Source organism: Mytilus trossulus, chromosome 3 (genome assembly GCF_036588685.1).
Source record: "Mytilus trossulus isolate FHL-02 chromosome 3, PNRI_Mtr1.1.1.hap1, whole genome shotgun sequence".
Taxonomy (NCBI): Eukaryota; Metazoa; Mollusca; class Bivalvia; order Mytilida; family Mytilidae; genus Mytilus; species Mytilus trossulus.
This window is the reverse complement of record NC_086375.1, coordinates 27,797,768-27,812,534: the sequence shown is the minus strand read 5'-3', so window position 1 is coordinate 27,812,534 and position 14,767 is coordinate 27,797,768. Positions and strand designations below refer to the sequence as shown.

Sequence of the window (14,767 nt, the reverse complement as noted above, 5' to 3'; positions counted from 1 at the left end):
TAAACATAATATATTATTGCTAATGGGTAATGGGCATTTCTGATTTTTTTGATTTTTTCATCCATAATCAGGAGACAAACTTCACTGTAAATATTACATATCTTAAGAACCTTGACACCCTTAAGCAATTTTTCAGTTGACTGATTTACATATACATGTACTTCATTACCCAACTGCTGAACTCCTTTTGCAAAAGTACACCAGCTGTTCCGGAGAAAATTGCATAATCATCCAATTTCGAAATTGTGTTGAAAATTGCAGTATAATGAAAAATCTATTGGAAAATGCACGTAATCTAAATATCATTGCTTGTAAATCATATCTAAATATAGAATATTATGATGTATACGTCTAATAAATCTGTAATATTTACCTTTAAGAATTTCTAAACATAAAAGATTTATGCATGGATAATTTAAATCTCGTGCAATTTTATATATTATATCATAATCAGGAAGTTATATGAATATTAATATAATCTTTTACGGTCCAATAATTTTAATAAATCAAAGAAATAACAAATATTAGCAATAACAGAATTTTTAAAAAGAATATAATTACACAGTAACAGGGAAAAATACACAATAGGCCTAAGTAACTTGTAATAAAACATATGCAACATTTGAGCTGCGACCTTATGCAAATGAATACCAATACATGTATCTGTTAAATTATTTAGTGTTGACATGCAATTATGACGAGTTTATATGTGGTTATGTGAAAACTTTTTCATTTTGTAACGAGAGTGGGATTAAAATAGGCACCAGAATTTTAGTTGGAGTCCATGTCAGAAATATTCATGTTAAAATATATTTTTCTATTCAACCTAAAACCAAAGCAGATTTTAATTTCTAATTTAAGTATCTGTTTTGATTTATTTGTGTTGTTGGGTTGCAGTCAAATGTTATTCTTACATATGATTCATATTTTTCATGTTGGAGCCTTTTTATAGCTAACCATATGGTTAAGGTTTTCTCATTGTTGAAGGCCATATGGTTGCCTATAATTGGTTTCATCCACTTTATTTGAACATGGTAGATAGTTGTCTAAAATTGGTTATCATAACACATTCCATTATTTTTTTAATATTTAAGTAGGAGATTTTTCCCCCATCAATATCTTAAATAATTAACATATTTATGAGAAATTAGACTCAGATAAGCAATAAGGTTGCCAAAGATAATAGTAACTCTCAGTCCCTTTTCAGCTGCTTAATAATAGGGATAAAGAGAAGCTGTGTGCATAAAATAATTATGAAAAAGATGGTAGCACTTTATTCCTAATTGTCTGCATTTGATAAAAAACAAGAGGCTCTCAAGAGCCTGAATCGCTCACCTTAATTCTTTTGGTTAAATCTCTCATCAATGATTATTTTGGCTTTTCAATTTATTTAAATGTTTTTTGGATCGTCCTATTTTCTTCAAAAGCCAAAAAAAATAATCATTTTCTCCTATGTTCTATTTTAGCCATAGTAGCTATATTTCTTGACATACAAGGAAATAAAATATAAAATTTATACTAAATACTCTGAAACTCATTTAGCCTAAGTTTGGCTGAAATTGATACAGCAGTTTCAAAGGAGAAGATTTTTTAAAGTAAGTCAACATGATGAACAAATTGCGAAAAAAGTCCTTAAAGGGCAATAACTCCTTAAGGGGTCAATTGACAATTTTGGTCAAATTGACTTAATTGAAGATCTTACTTTGCTGAACATCATTGCTGTTTACAGTTTATTTCTATCTATAATTATATTCAAGATAATAAACAAAAACAGCAAAATTTCCTTAAAATTATCAATTCAGGGGCAGCAACCCAACAACAGGTTGTCTGATTCATCTGAACATTTCAGGGCAGATACATTGTAGATTTGGACCTGATAAACAGTATAACCCCAGGTCAGATTTGCTCTAAATGCTTTGGTTTTTGAGTTATAAGCCAAAAACTGCATTTGACCCCTATGTTCTATTTTTAGCAATGGCGACCATGTTTGTTGATAGATCATAACTTCGGATACAATTTACAAACTAGATACCCTAAGGAACATTCAGTTAAAGTTTGGAAGTATTTGGCCCAGTAGTTTCAGAGGAGAAGAATTTTGTAAAAGATTTTTAAGATTTACGAAAAATGGTTAAAAATTGACTATAAAGGGCAATAACTCCTAAAGGGGTCAACTGACCATTTCCGTCATTTGACTTATTTGTAAATCTTACTTTGCTGAACATTATTGCTGTTTACAGTTTATCTCTATCTATAATAATATTCAAGATAATAACCAAAAACAGCAAAATTTCCTTAAAATTATCAATTCAGGGGCAGCAACCCAACAACAGGTTGTCTGATTCATCTGAAAATTTCAGGGCAGATACAATGTAGATCTTGACCTGGTATACATATAACCCCAGGTCAGATTTGCTCTAAATGCTTTGGTTTTTGAGTTATAAGCCAAAAAACTGCATTTGACCCCTATGTTCTATTTTTAGCAATGGCGACCATGTTTGTTGATAGATCAAAACTTCGGATACAATTTACAAAAAAGATACCCTAAGAAACATTCAGTTAAAGTTTGGAAGTATTTGGCCCAGTAGTTTCAGAGGAGAAGAATTTTGTAAAAGATTTTTAAGATTTACGAAAATGGTTAAAAATTGACTATAAAGGGCAATAACTCCTAATGGGGTCAACTGACCATTTCCGTCATGTTGACTTATTTGTAAATCTTACTTTGCTGAACATTATTCCTGTTTACAGTTTATCTCTATCTATAATATTATTCAAGATAATAACCAAAAACAGCAAAATTTCCTTAAAATTACCAATTCAGGGGCAGCAACCCAACAACGGGTTGTCTGATTCATCTGAAAATTTCAGGGCAGATAGATCTTGACCTGATAAACAATATTACCCCATATCAGATTTGCTCTAAATGCTTTGGTTTTTGAGTTATAAGCCAAAAAACTGCATTTGACCCCTATGTTCTATTTTTAGCAATGGCGACCATGTTTGTTGATAGATCAAAACTTCGGATACAATTTACAAAAAAGATACCCTAAGAAACATTCAGTTAAAGTTTGGAAGTATTTGGCCCAGTAGTTTCAGAGGAGAAGAATTTTGTAAAAGATTTTTAAGATTTACGAAAATGGTTAAAAATTGACTATAAAGGGCAATAACTCCTAATGGGGTCAACTGACCATTTCCGTCATGTTGACTTATTTGTAAATCTTACTTTGCTGAACATTATTCCTGTTTACAGTTTATCTCTATCTATAATATTATTCAAGATAATAACCAAAAACAGCAAAATTTCCTTAAAATTACCAATTCAGGGGCAGCAACCCAACAACGGGTTGTCTGATTCATCTGAAAATTTCAGGGCAGATAGATCTTGACCTGATAAACAATATTACCCCATATCAGATTTGCTCTAAATGCTTTGGTTTTTGAGTTATAAGCCAAAAAACTGCATTTGACCCCTATGTTCTATTTTTAGCAATGGCGACCATGTTTGTTGATAGATCAAAACTTCGGATACAATTTACAAAAAAGATACCCTAAGAAACATTCAGTTAAAGTTTGGAAGTATTTGGCCCAGTAGTTTCAGAGGAGAAGAATTTTGTAAAAGATTTTTAAGATTTACGAAAATGGTTAAAAATTGACTATAAAGGGCAATAACTCCTAATGGGGTCAACTGACCATTTCCGTCATGTTGACTTATTTGTAAATCTTACTTTGCTGAACATTATTCCTGTTTACAGTTTATCTCTATCTATAATATTATTCAAGATAATAACCAAAAACAGCAAAATTTCCTTAAAATTACCAATTCAGGGGCAGCAACCCAACAACGGGTTGTCTGATTCATCTGAAAATTTCAGGGCAGATAGATCTTGACCTGATAAACAATATTACCCCATATCAGATTTGCTCTAAATGCTTTGGTTTTTGAGTTATAAGCCAAAAAACTGCATTTGACCCCTATGTTCTATTTTTAGCAATGGCGACCATGTTTGTTGATAGATCAAAACTTCGGATACAATTTACAAAAAAGATACCCTAAGAAACATTCAGTTAAAGTTTGGAAGTATTTGGCCCAGTAGTTTCAGAGGAGAAGAATTTTGTAAAAGATTTTTAAGATTTACGAAAATGGTTAAAAATTGACTATAAAGGGCAATAACTCCTAATGGGGTCAACTGACCATTTCCGTCATGTTGACTTATTTGTAAATCTTACTTTGCTGAACATTATTCCTGTTTACAGTTTATCTCTATCTATAATATTATTCAAGATAATAACCAAAAACAGCAAAATTTCCTTAAAATTACCAATTCAGGGGCAGCAACCCAACAACGGGTTGTCTGATTCATCTGAAAATTTCAGGGCAGATAGATCTTGACCTGATAAACAATATTACCCCATATCAGATTTGCTGTAAATGCTTTGGTTTTTGAGTTATAAGCCAAAAACTGCATTTGACCCCTATGTTCTATTTTTAGCAATGGCGACCATGTTTGTTGATAGATCAAAACCTCGGATACAATTTATAAATTAGATACCCTAAGGAACATTCAGTTAAAGTTTGAAAGTATTTGGCCCAGTAGTTTCAGAGGAGAAGATTCTTGAAATAGTTTACGACGACAGACGACAGACGACGGACGACGACGGACGCCAAGTGATGGCATAAGCTCACTTGTCCCTTCGGGACAGGTGAGCTAAAAATTAACCTTAAATGTCAAATATATTGTGAGATCTAGAGTATCATAACTTCTTGAAAATCAAAATACCAAGATATCAGTATTCTTCTACACTTCAAAACCCTTCATCCTACAATAAAGCACCGGTTGGAAAACAAATCATATGCCTTCACACCATATGATTATGTATATATTTAAGGATGTCTGCTGGTCCTGTTTTTGAATTCTTGTCATATTTTCGATTTTCTCAGGTTTTATCCATCCAAATGTATTAAATTTTTTTTTACACGACACCCCACTTTTGTCTTCATAAATCTGTTCAATAGATCATTTAAGATTTAGTGATCCGGCGGCATGAAATCCTTGTTATTTTTTCTTGGTTTAAAGGGTAAAAAACAATTCCAATGTTAACAAATATTAAAGTTTGAAGAAAACCCTTTTCCCGCCATTTTCTAAATGTCTCGTATTTTGAAAACTACACACAAGACTAATGATTTTATTACTTTATTTTGTTTAAATGTCAAAGTTGTTTTCATTTTAAGCAACCACATGAAATCCTTGTTATTTTAAATTAGAGCAGCAGACTAACATTTAATATATCTTTTTAATTTTTTGGCCACCTCCACCCTAATCCACTACTGCATGTGTTAAATAGTAATAATTCCTTAAAAGTCCCAGTATTAAAATTGTGTCCAATTTGTTTTACTATATATCTTTCTAAGTGTGTCACCTGCTGGACAAAAGAAGTTAAACAAGCTACATTCTATGAGAATAAAAAGGGACCAAAGCTACTTTTTGTGTTCCTCTGTTTAATCATGAAAGGAACATTATTTAAGACATACAGTACTGGTACATAATATATGAAGTTGGCTTAAGTTGGTTTGAAATTTTAATGAAGTACTATTAATTAATAACAGTACTATCAACAAACATTAGAATAAAACTGAACTCTTACATATAACCTGAAACTAAAACCAATAAAAACTGTTTCCAATATCTAATCAACAAATTATTTTCATTGTACTTGTTTTCAAACAAGATTGAAGTACAGTTTGAACACAGACATGGTATTTCATTTTACAGTATACATTTTTTTAAATTTTACAAAGGAAAATAATTTTATTTTGTAAGGTATAAAATTAAATACAGACTGGCTTCCTTTCTTTCACTCAAAGTTTTTTTCTTGAAATCTTGACAGAATGTGACAATTCATATATTTCATAAAAACTTAAATAAAATTTGGCATAAATATAATATTCATAAAATATAATACCCTTATTGACCCTAAATGATCATTTTATACATTTTCTAGTACAATGTACATAATATACATAAATTTATCACAGACTAAATATGAGTATCCCTGTTCCTTGGTCATGACAAAAGTTTGACACTATCATCTTTTAGTCCATATAATACTATAAAGTCACACCTATAAATAAAACTAGAGGCTCTAAAGAGCCTGTGTCGCTCACCTTGGTCTATGTGCATATTAAACAAAGGACACAAATGGATTCATGACAAAATTGTATTTTGGTGATGGTGATGTGTTTGAAGTTCTTACTTTACTGAACGATTTTGCTTCTTACAATTATATCTATCATGAACTTTGCCCATTAGTAACAGAGAACTATATTTGGTAAAAATTTACATAAATTTACCAAATTAATGAAAATTGTTAAAAATTGACTATAAAAGGCAATAACTCCTTAAGGGGTCAATTGACCATTTAGGTCATGTTGACTTATTTGTAGATCTTACTTTGCTGAACATTATTGCTGTTTACAGTTTATCGCTATCTATAATAGTATTCAAGATAACCAAAAACGGCAAAATTTCTTTAAAAATTACCAATTGGAGGGCAGCAACCCAACAACCAGTTGTCCAATTCATCTGAAAAATTCAGGGCAGATAGATATTGACTTGATTAACAATTTAACTTCTTGTCAGATTTGCTCTAGATGCTTTGGTTTCATAGTTATAAGCAAAAAACTGCATTTTACCCCTATGTTCTATTTTTAGCCGTGGCGGCCATCTTGGTTGAATGGCCAGGTCATCGGACACATTTTTCAAACTAGATACCCCAAAGATGATTGTGGCCTAGTAGTTTCAGTGGAGATTTTGTAAAAGATTACTTAGATTTATGAAAAATGGTTAAAGATTGACTATAAAGGGCAATAACTCCTAAAGGGGTCAACTGACCATTTTGGTCATGTTGACTTATTTGTAGATCTTACTTTGCTGAACATTATTGCTGTTTACAATTTATCTCTATCTATAATAATATTCAAGATAATAACCAAAAACAGCAAAATTTCCTCAAAATTACCAATTCAGGGGCAGCAACCCAACAACCGATTGACCAATTCATCTGAAAATTTCAGGGCAGATAGTTCTTGACCTGATAAACATTTTTATCCCATGTCAGATTTCCTCAAAATGCTTTGGTTTTTGAGTTATAAGCCAAAAACTGCATTTTACCCCTATGTTCTATTTTTAGCGGTGGCGGCCATCTTGGTTGGTTGACCAGGTCACGCCACACATTTTTTTAACTAGATACCCCAAAGATGATTGTGGCCAAGTTTGGATTAATTTGGCCAAGTAGTTTCAGAGGAGAAGATTTTTGTAAAAGATAACTTTAATTTACGAAAAATGGTTAAAAATTGACTATAAAGGGCAATAACTCCTAAACGGGTCAACTGACCATTTTGGTCATGTTGACTTATTTGTAGATCTTACTTTGCTGAACATTATTGCTGTTTACAGTTTATCTCTATCTATAATAATATTCAAGATAATAACCAAAAACAGCAAAATTTCCTCAAAATTACCAATTCAGGGGCAGCAACCCAACAACCGATTGACCGATTCATCTGAAAATTTTAGGGCAGATAGATCTTGACCTGATAAACATTTTTATCCCATGTCAGATTTCCTCAAAATGCTTTGGTTTTTGAGTTATAAGCCAAAAACTGCATTTTACCCCTTTGTTCTATTTTTAGCCGTGGCGGCCATCTTGGTTGGTTGACCAGGTCACGCCACACATTTTTTAAACTAGATACCCTAAAGATGATTGTGGCCAAGTTTGGATTAATTTGGCCAAGTAGTTTCAGAGGAGAAGATTTTTGTAAAAGATTACTTTAATTAACGAAAAATGGTTAAAAATTGACTATAAAGGGCAATAACTCCTAAACGGGTCAACTGACCATTTTGGTCATGTTGACTTATTTGTAGATCTTACTTTGCTGAACATTATTGCTGTTACAGTTTATCTCTAACTATAATAATATTCAAGATAATAACCAAAAACAGCAAAATTTCTTCAAAATTACCAATTCAGGGGCAGCAACCCAACAACCGATTGACCGATTCATCTGAAAATTTCAGGGCAGATAGATCTTGACCTGATAAACATTTTTACCCCATGTCAGATTTGCTCTAAATGCTTTGGTTTTTGAGTTATAAGCCAAAAACTGCATTTTACCCCTATGTTCTATTTTTAGCCGTGGCGGCCATCTTGGTTGGTTGACCGGGTCACGCCACACATTTTTTAAACTAGATACCCTAAAGATGATTGTGGCCAAGTTTGGTTTGATTTGGCCCAGTAGTTTCAGAGGAGAAGATTTTTGTAAAAGTTAACGACGACGGACGACGACGGACGACGACGGACGACGGACGACGACGACGACGACGGACGCCGGACGCCAAGTGATGAGAAAAGCTCACTTGGCCCTTCGGGCCAGGTGAGCTAAAAATAAACAATGCATTTTAGTGTAAATAAAGGCAACATTAGTATACCCCTGTTCAACAGTCATAATACCATTAAGCAAAAACAAATACTGGTACAAACTAAAACATAGGGAAACACATCAACTATAAGAGGAAAACAGCGCAACATCATAAACACTGAAGTGCAGCAAAAGCAAACACAATTGCTGCTTGAAACAGACCAACTACAAAACCCTCAGGGAGTTATTGAAAAAGATTTTTAATATGAGCTAAATAAATAAAATGTTATATATGAAATCTACCACATAACTATTTATGTATCATAGTACCTAAAAATATGATTACCGGTATGTACTATACTATCAACCAACATGTAAAAATATGTTCCAAGTATATTGATAAAGTATAAATTAAAGTAAACAATTCAAGATGTTATATATCTTTTTTACATTCTTATTGATCAATTGATATTACCTATCATTACTTGTCAAATTTTTTTTTTACATTAAAGTGCACAGACTTAATCATCATATTCTATTATCAATAAAACTCATGATACATAAAATGGCATAAAATGATTAGAAAACTGTATTGTTTTTGCAATTTTGGAAAGCAACATAATGAGAGCAGGAATGGCCCTAATAGTCAAGTGTCGTAAGTCCAATTTTTGCTAATAAATATATCTGTTTTGCAAGGAAGATACGCTTAAAGTTTTTACCGCGAAGAATAAGACTCGAAGTCCTACCTAGAAGGTCAATTGCACTGGATGTAGGTGAAAATTGAACTGTCACTAGAAAGTGATGTTGGTAACAAAGTAGTCCGGCCGATTGGTGCAGATATAGAGCAGAATTGCTCACTTGATGAGGAAAGCATGAAACTTTGCATAGTAGTTCTTGGTTATATACCCTTTGATTTCAGCTATGGACCAACTCTGAAAAATCCAATATGGCTGCCATTTTCAAGATGGCGGAAAAACGTTAAAAAATTCAAGATTGATCTAAAGGTATTCTATATAATTTCGGAAATGAAAGGAAGGCCACACCAATTCAATATCTTGTTCTACGGATTTTTGGACTCCAAAAATTGGGGCGAGCGAGCGATTTGAAAATTTTAATAAAAAAATATTTAATTTGCAAAATTTTGAGGCGAAGCTTAAAAAGTAAAGGCGAGCGATTATAATTTTTTTTTGTAAACATAAAATAGTAGGTTTTTACTATATTAAAACTTGATTTATCACTTGTACTTTGACATTTCTTTAATTTATGAAGTATTTTTTCCCTGTTCAACAAGAAATAATTGAATAATTAAATCTGGTCTATGTATGTGTGACTGACAATCAGACAATTCTTCATCCAAGTCATAATCAGGTTCAGAACAACCCCTTAATGTTATGAATATCCCTTTTATGAGGGGTCAAAATATTAATTTTACAATATATTTTTTTGTAAAAACACTTTAAGTACAAAAGGGCTTATATTTTCCAAAAGAACTATAATATTTGGTATTAAATGGTCAAAACATGTCCAAGAATTTTGTAATATTCCTGGACTCTAACCATGTTAACACATTTACTTTAACAGTTTAATATTATTCAAAATAAGTGGACCCATCCCTCTTTTAGAAAAAGTTGTTTAAAATATAATGTTTTTCTCCTCTTTTTGAGTAAAAAATTCTAAGTTGTCAAAGGTTTTGTATATGTAAATTTTTGATTAAAAATGATTAATTAATGAAGAATCAGAAAAACAATTTAGTGAACTGGTAAATGGACAATTGGTCTCACTTCATTTAACAGTGAGCACATATCTGGTCAAGGTTTAGTTGCTCTGCTTTCTAAATTAAATTAAACTCGTTTTTTATTGGTCACGCAGTACAGTAATTTATATTGGATAAAAAATTCAATTTAAAAGTAGAACTCACTTTTGAATTTCACTTTTCAGAAACACCAGAAAACAGGTAGTCAACATTTTAATAATTTAGAATTTTTATGTTTAAATATGTCTTAGTTTGTCGTTGAAACTTCTATCAGCGTAGCCAATTTGTTAAAGAACATTGTGTTTCGTCGTTTGTTCTTTTTTCAAAACCCTCCCTCCCATTCCCTTAAGGTGGAATATGTTTGTACGAGGCGGGTATGAAATTTATATTTCATTTGTATTTCATAGAATTTTTAATTTGTTATGCTTCATTCTTTAAATTTATGAAGATACTACTTAGTAGTTCTTTAATTTAGTTTATTTGTCAGTTATAATCTATGATCACTTTGTATTTCATTTGTATTATATTCTTGACATATGTATATATATGATTATGACTACCTGCTAAGCCTAAATAAAAGTTTTTATTTAAACGGTATTTTCTTCTGAATTAATTGTAGCACTGTACAAATCCTTAGTATTTCTATTTTCTTTTCTACAACAGACTGAACAGTAAACATGGTAAAATGACCCCTTCAAGGCCCTTGTCTGAGGGAGGGTTGGTCACAACCTGATAATAACAAACATAGGTCAAAGTACGGCCTTTTACACAGTGCTTTGATCAAGACCAACCAGCAAGCTATAAGGGACCACAACTTAGTATTGTACACAATTCGAACAGGAAAACCAACGATCTAAATTATATTTCCAAACGGGAAAATACCAATGAACCACATCAGCAAACGATAACTGCTGAACGACAGGTCTATGAATCAAGCAGGACAGGTGCACAAACCTGCAGCGGATATGACCGTCACCATACATTATAATTGCAGTTGAAGGCAAATCCTCCAGAAGTTCTTTGTACTTTATTTTAACAACAAACATTTTTTTATAGGGAATATAAGTTAGGGGGAAAGAAACCAACGTTTTGTTCTGTACTGGTATTTCTATTTATATCGGAGCACTCCCGCTTGAAATTAATTGGTTTCATGCTGAAACAAATGTTCTCGCAGATATTTACAGTGTTGTGGGGTGCTGATAGGTTAAAAATCGTTATATAAAGGCTAGACTGTGATTTAAAAAAAAAAATGTTGAGATCTTTATATAATATTTACAAAAAAACGGTGCGGGAAATTGACATGATTTCATTTCCTAATGCGGGAAGCGGGAAAATAATAAAAATAAAAAAAATCTGTGCGGGTGGGTCCGTCGAACAAGGAATCAAATTGGTGTGGCCTAATGATTCTTTAAAAATTTACTTCATGTTCTTGAATTTTTTATCAATTAATTTTAAAGTATAAAATACATAATTTGTTTATTCCTTTAACACATAAGTTGCAAATACGGCTGCATATACGAAAACAAATAGTGAAATTCAAAATGTTAATCAATATGCAACATGTTATTGTAATTGTTCTTGAAAATCTTTCAGTTTTAATGGTTGGAATGAAATAGGTTTAAACGAGTCGATTGACGTTAATAAAGGTCGGTTAAATGTGATGGAATAGTAGGTAACTCATTTGAACTTTGAGGCAGTGCCAAGGGCACCTTGTCCTGTGCCTCACCAATGCCACGTCTTACGTCACTTATCGCGTTTTCACCTTTCTTCAGGCGGATAAGACGATTGCCATCATCTAAAATGGTTAAGTGGCAACTATTTCCTTTTCCAACTACGTGCGTAACCAACTTGCAACTATTGAGCGAACATGGTCTTAAAATGCACTCCTGATCTGCACTTTTATTAGTTTTAATGGTAACAATCATGTTTGAATTTGGCGGAACTGTGATGGTTCGTTTTATGCAAACTAGCTGAGTAAAATCTCGTTTCCACTATTAACAAATGACACATTTATCACTTTATTGTTGTTGGTAATTGTTGGGGTACATGAACTCAGGTTTATCACTGCGCTCAGTGTGTCCAAAATAACTAGCCTAAGTATAACATCGTATGTTAATGGCTCTTTGCACACATCTCATTGTATGTTTACTCTATTAATGTCTAGAGTCGTTCCTTATAATCAACCCAATAACAAGCTGATAATCCAAACCACGTAGCGTTACGTTTTCTAAATCTCCATTTTCTGCCGGAATTAATTTCGCATTAATGTTATCATTGCAGCATAGTTCACAATCATGCTCACATTCTGGTCATGTATAGTACCTCGTACTACTACGCTCTTCCAAATGGTTCGTCCGGTGGCAATATTGGACGAGACAGTGGGCCTCTGTTCGATTTTGTGATGAGGTGATGTTTCATGGCCAATAGACTTTGAAATCTGAGTTGTCCTACTGTCCCAACCTTTTGCTCCATTGTTGGGATTACACTTTGATTTGCTCCGTATCCTGGTGAAAGTGACCGTTGTCTGAAATATTTGGGATTTCTAGAGTTTGTCCGTGGAGATACTAACTGTTGTCTTTAGGGACTATATGATCTCTAGCTTAGTGGGGGTATTGCTGATCAATAGGCATTAAGCTTGGGTGTACTTCTATCTGCCAATTTTACCTCGATTGTATTGCTCAAGTGATCTTTCACGTGTTTATTGATCAGGTGATTTCCATTGAACTGGTGATCTTCCATGAGTATTGATCAAAAGAACCATCAGCTAGTTTTGTGATAATTTGTGTGAGGTTATGCAACTCATAATCCAAAGGACTGCTCATATTTTCTTTTTCGGTCGGTGATACTGTGCCATCAGCAAAGTAGACTTATCGATGGTCACAATTGGCATAATTTATCCATATATCGCCATCTGGTTTGCCTTTGATTTTTTCAATTATTTTAACGCCTTGATTAATGTTTCTGGTTCCTCTCTATTAAATGCCTTGAAGAATCTTTTGTCTTTACATCCTCGACGGAATGTTTTGCTTCCAATCTGGTTTGATCGTCTTTCTTGCTGAAGCGCTGCTCCAAATGAATTTTTTTTTGAGGCCTTGGAATCATCATCTGTGTTAACCTTGCGAGCGTACTCATAGCCAACATCAGCCTGACTATTAGGAGCCTACATACATGTTTCCTGATTTCCCATTGTTATCTACCGTCAGTTCGTGCAAATTGGTAAATGAACGCCTTCCAAGTGATGGATCCTCTTCAAATGAGTTTTTGCATTTTTGGCAGCTGTGGGCTTCGGCTCTGCTCCCTTGTACAAATTTTCTTGCCATCGAGTATATTCTCTCTCCAATGAGGAGTCTGAAGAAGAGCTGTTGCCACTCTTTTTGTTTTCTCTGCCCTTTCCTGGATTGGCAAATGGAGTCAGGTTGCTGTTATGGGAAGCATGTTAGAGCTTTAGAAGCGGACGAGGTTGTCATAATTGAAGTGATGAATGTAGGATTTGCCATTGACTCGACTCGACGGGATGATACCGTAAGGAGGCACTGCATTCATCATTTGAGAAACTAGATAGAATCCACTGGCAGCCAATTGTTTCTGTATTTGTGTGCTGATCTGAACCAAATTTTATTGACTCATAGTAGATGATTAGTGTGCGTAAGAAGACACATGAGCCTTTTGCTGGTATCCTTTATCATTACTAGAGGTTTATAGTATGTTCTTAAATGGAGATCGTTGTTGAATAATTTGAACTGTCTCATGCAGGGCCAAGGGGCCTGACATAGGACTTTTGACATAAGGTGAAGATACCTTGAACAAAGTTAGCACGGTTGATGGTTCATGCGAACTACAATTGGGGAAAGACCAACGTCATGGAATTTGTTGTGTACTTTTGGTAAACTTGCGTTGTACTGGCTAAGGTCAAATTTTGGCTTAGATGATGTGTCCATTGCAGAAATATTAACTATTTCGATTGTCCACTGTTTCATTTACAACAGATACCAGTTGTTGGAAGGTAACCTGCTGTTCAAATGCATTTTTGAATTGTCCCCTTTCTCAGTTGTTGTCAGCTTGTTCATTCGTCTCACCACAACATTGAATATCTTATTGGTCTGACCATCAATTCTGCCAAGCAATTATTACTGGTCTATCCTGTCTTCAGACTGCTGAAGTTGCTGAGATATTGTATTAATCTGTTTGTTATTAATATGTAGTGCCTCTTTCTGTTCAGCTTGAAACGTAATGAGACCAACATATATTTTATATATTTGTGCTTTGCTCTGTTTTATATTGCGGTAAATCTCAGCTGTTCTTTGAGCATTTGATTTTCTATCTTCTAAATATTCTTGGTTCAATTGTTTAATAGTCATTTCTGAGCTGTTCCCTGTTAAAGCGTCTTCAGCTGTTGGTTTCTTCATTACCCCAAGTGATTCAGTTTCTTCCATTTCAATGTTATTGTCCTTTTTGTCATCAATTCCTGCCATTTCAATGATAAGTGTTTAACTGATTTGTAATTCAAAGTTTAATGTGTTAAATTGCAAACTATTGCGACCCAAGAGATAAGATATACATGTAGACTGAATAATATCCTAAGGCAGATAAATACCAAATCA

General features: G+C 33.2%; 1 protein-coding gene across 1 annotated transcript in view; it reads right to left on the bottom strand.

Annotated features, from left to right (window-relative positions):
* Positions 1-5,274: 5,274 nt before the first annotated feature.
* Positions 5,275-14,767, bottom strand: part of LOC134711161 (eIF-2-alpha kinase GCN2-like) — an 84,145-nt gene continuing 74,652 nt past the window's right edge. Inside the window, exon 37 of the mRNA XM_063571607.1 lies at positions 5,275-6,117. Within this exon, the coding sequence (XP_063427677.1) occupies positions 6,060-6,117 (58 nt within the window). The 3' untranslated portion in view covers positions 5,275-6,059. The remainder of the gene's footprint in view (positions 6,118-14,767) is intronic.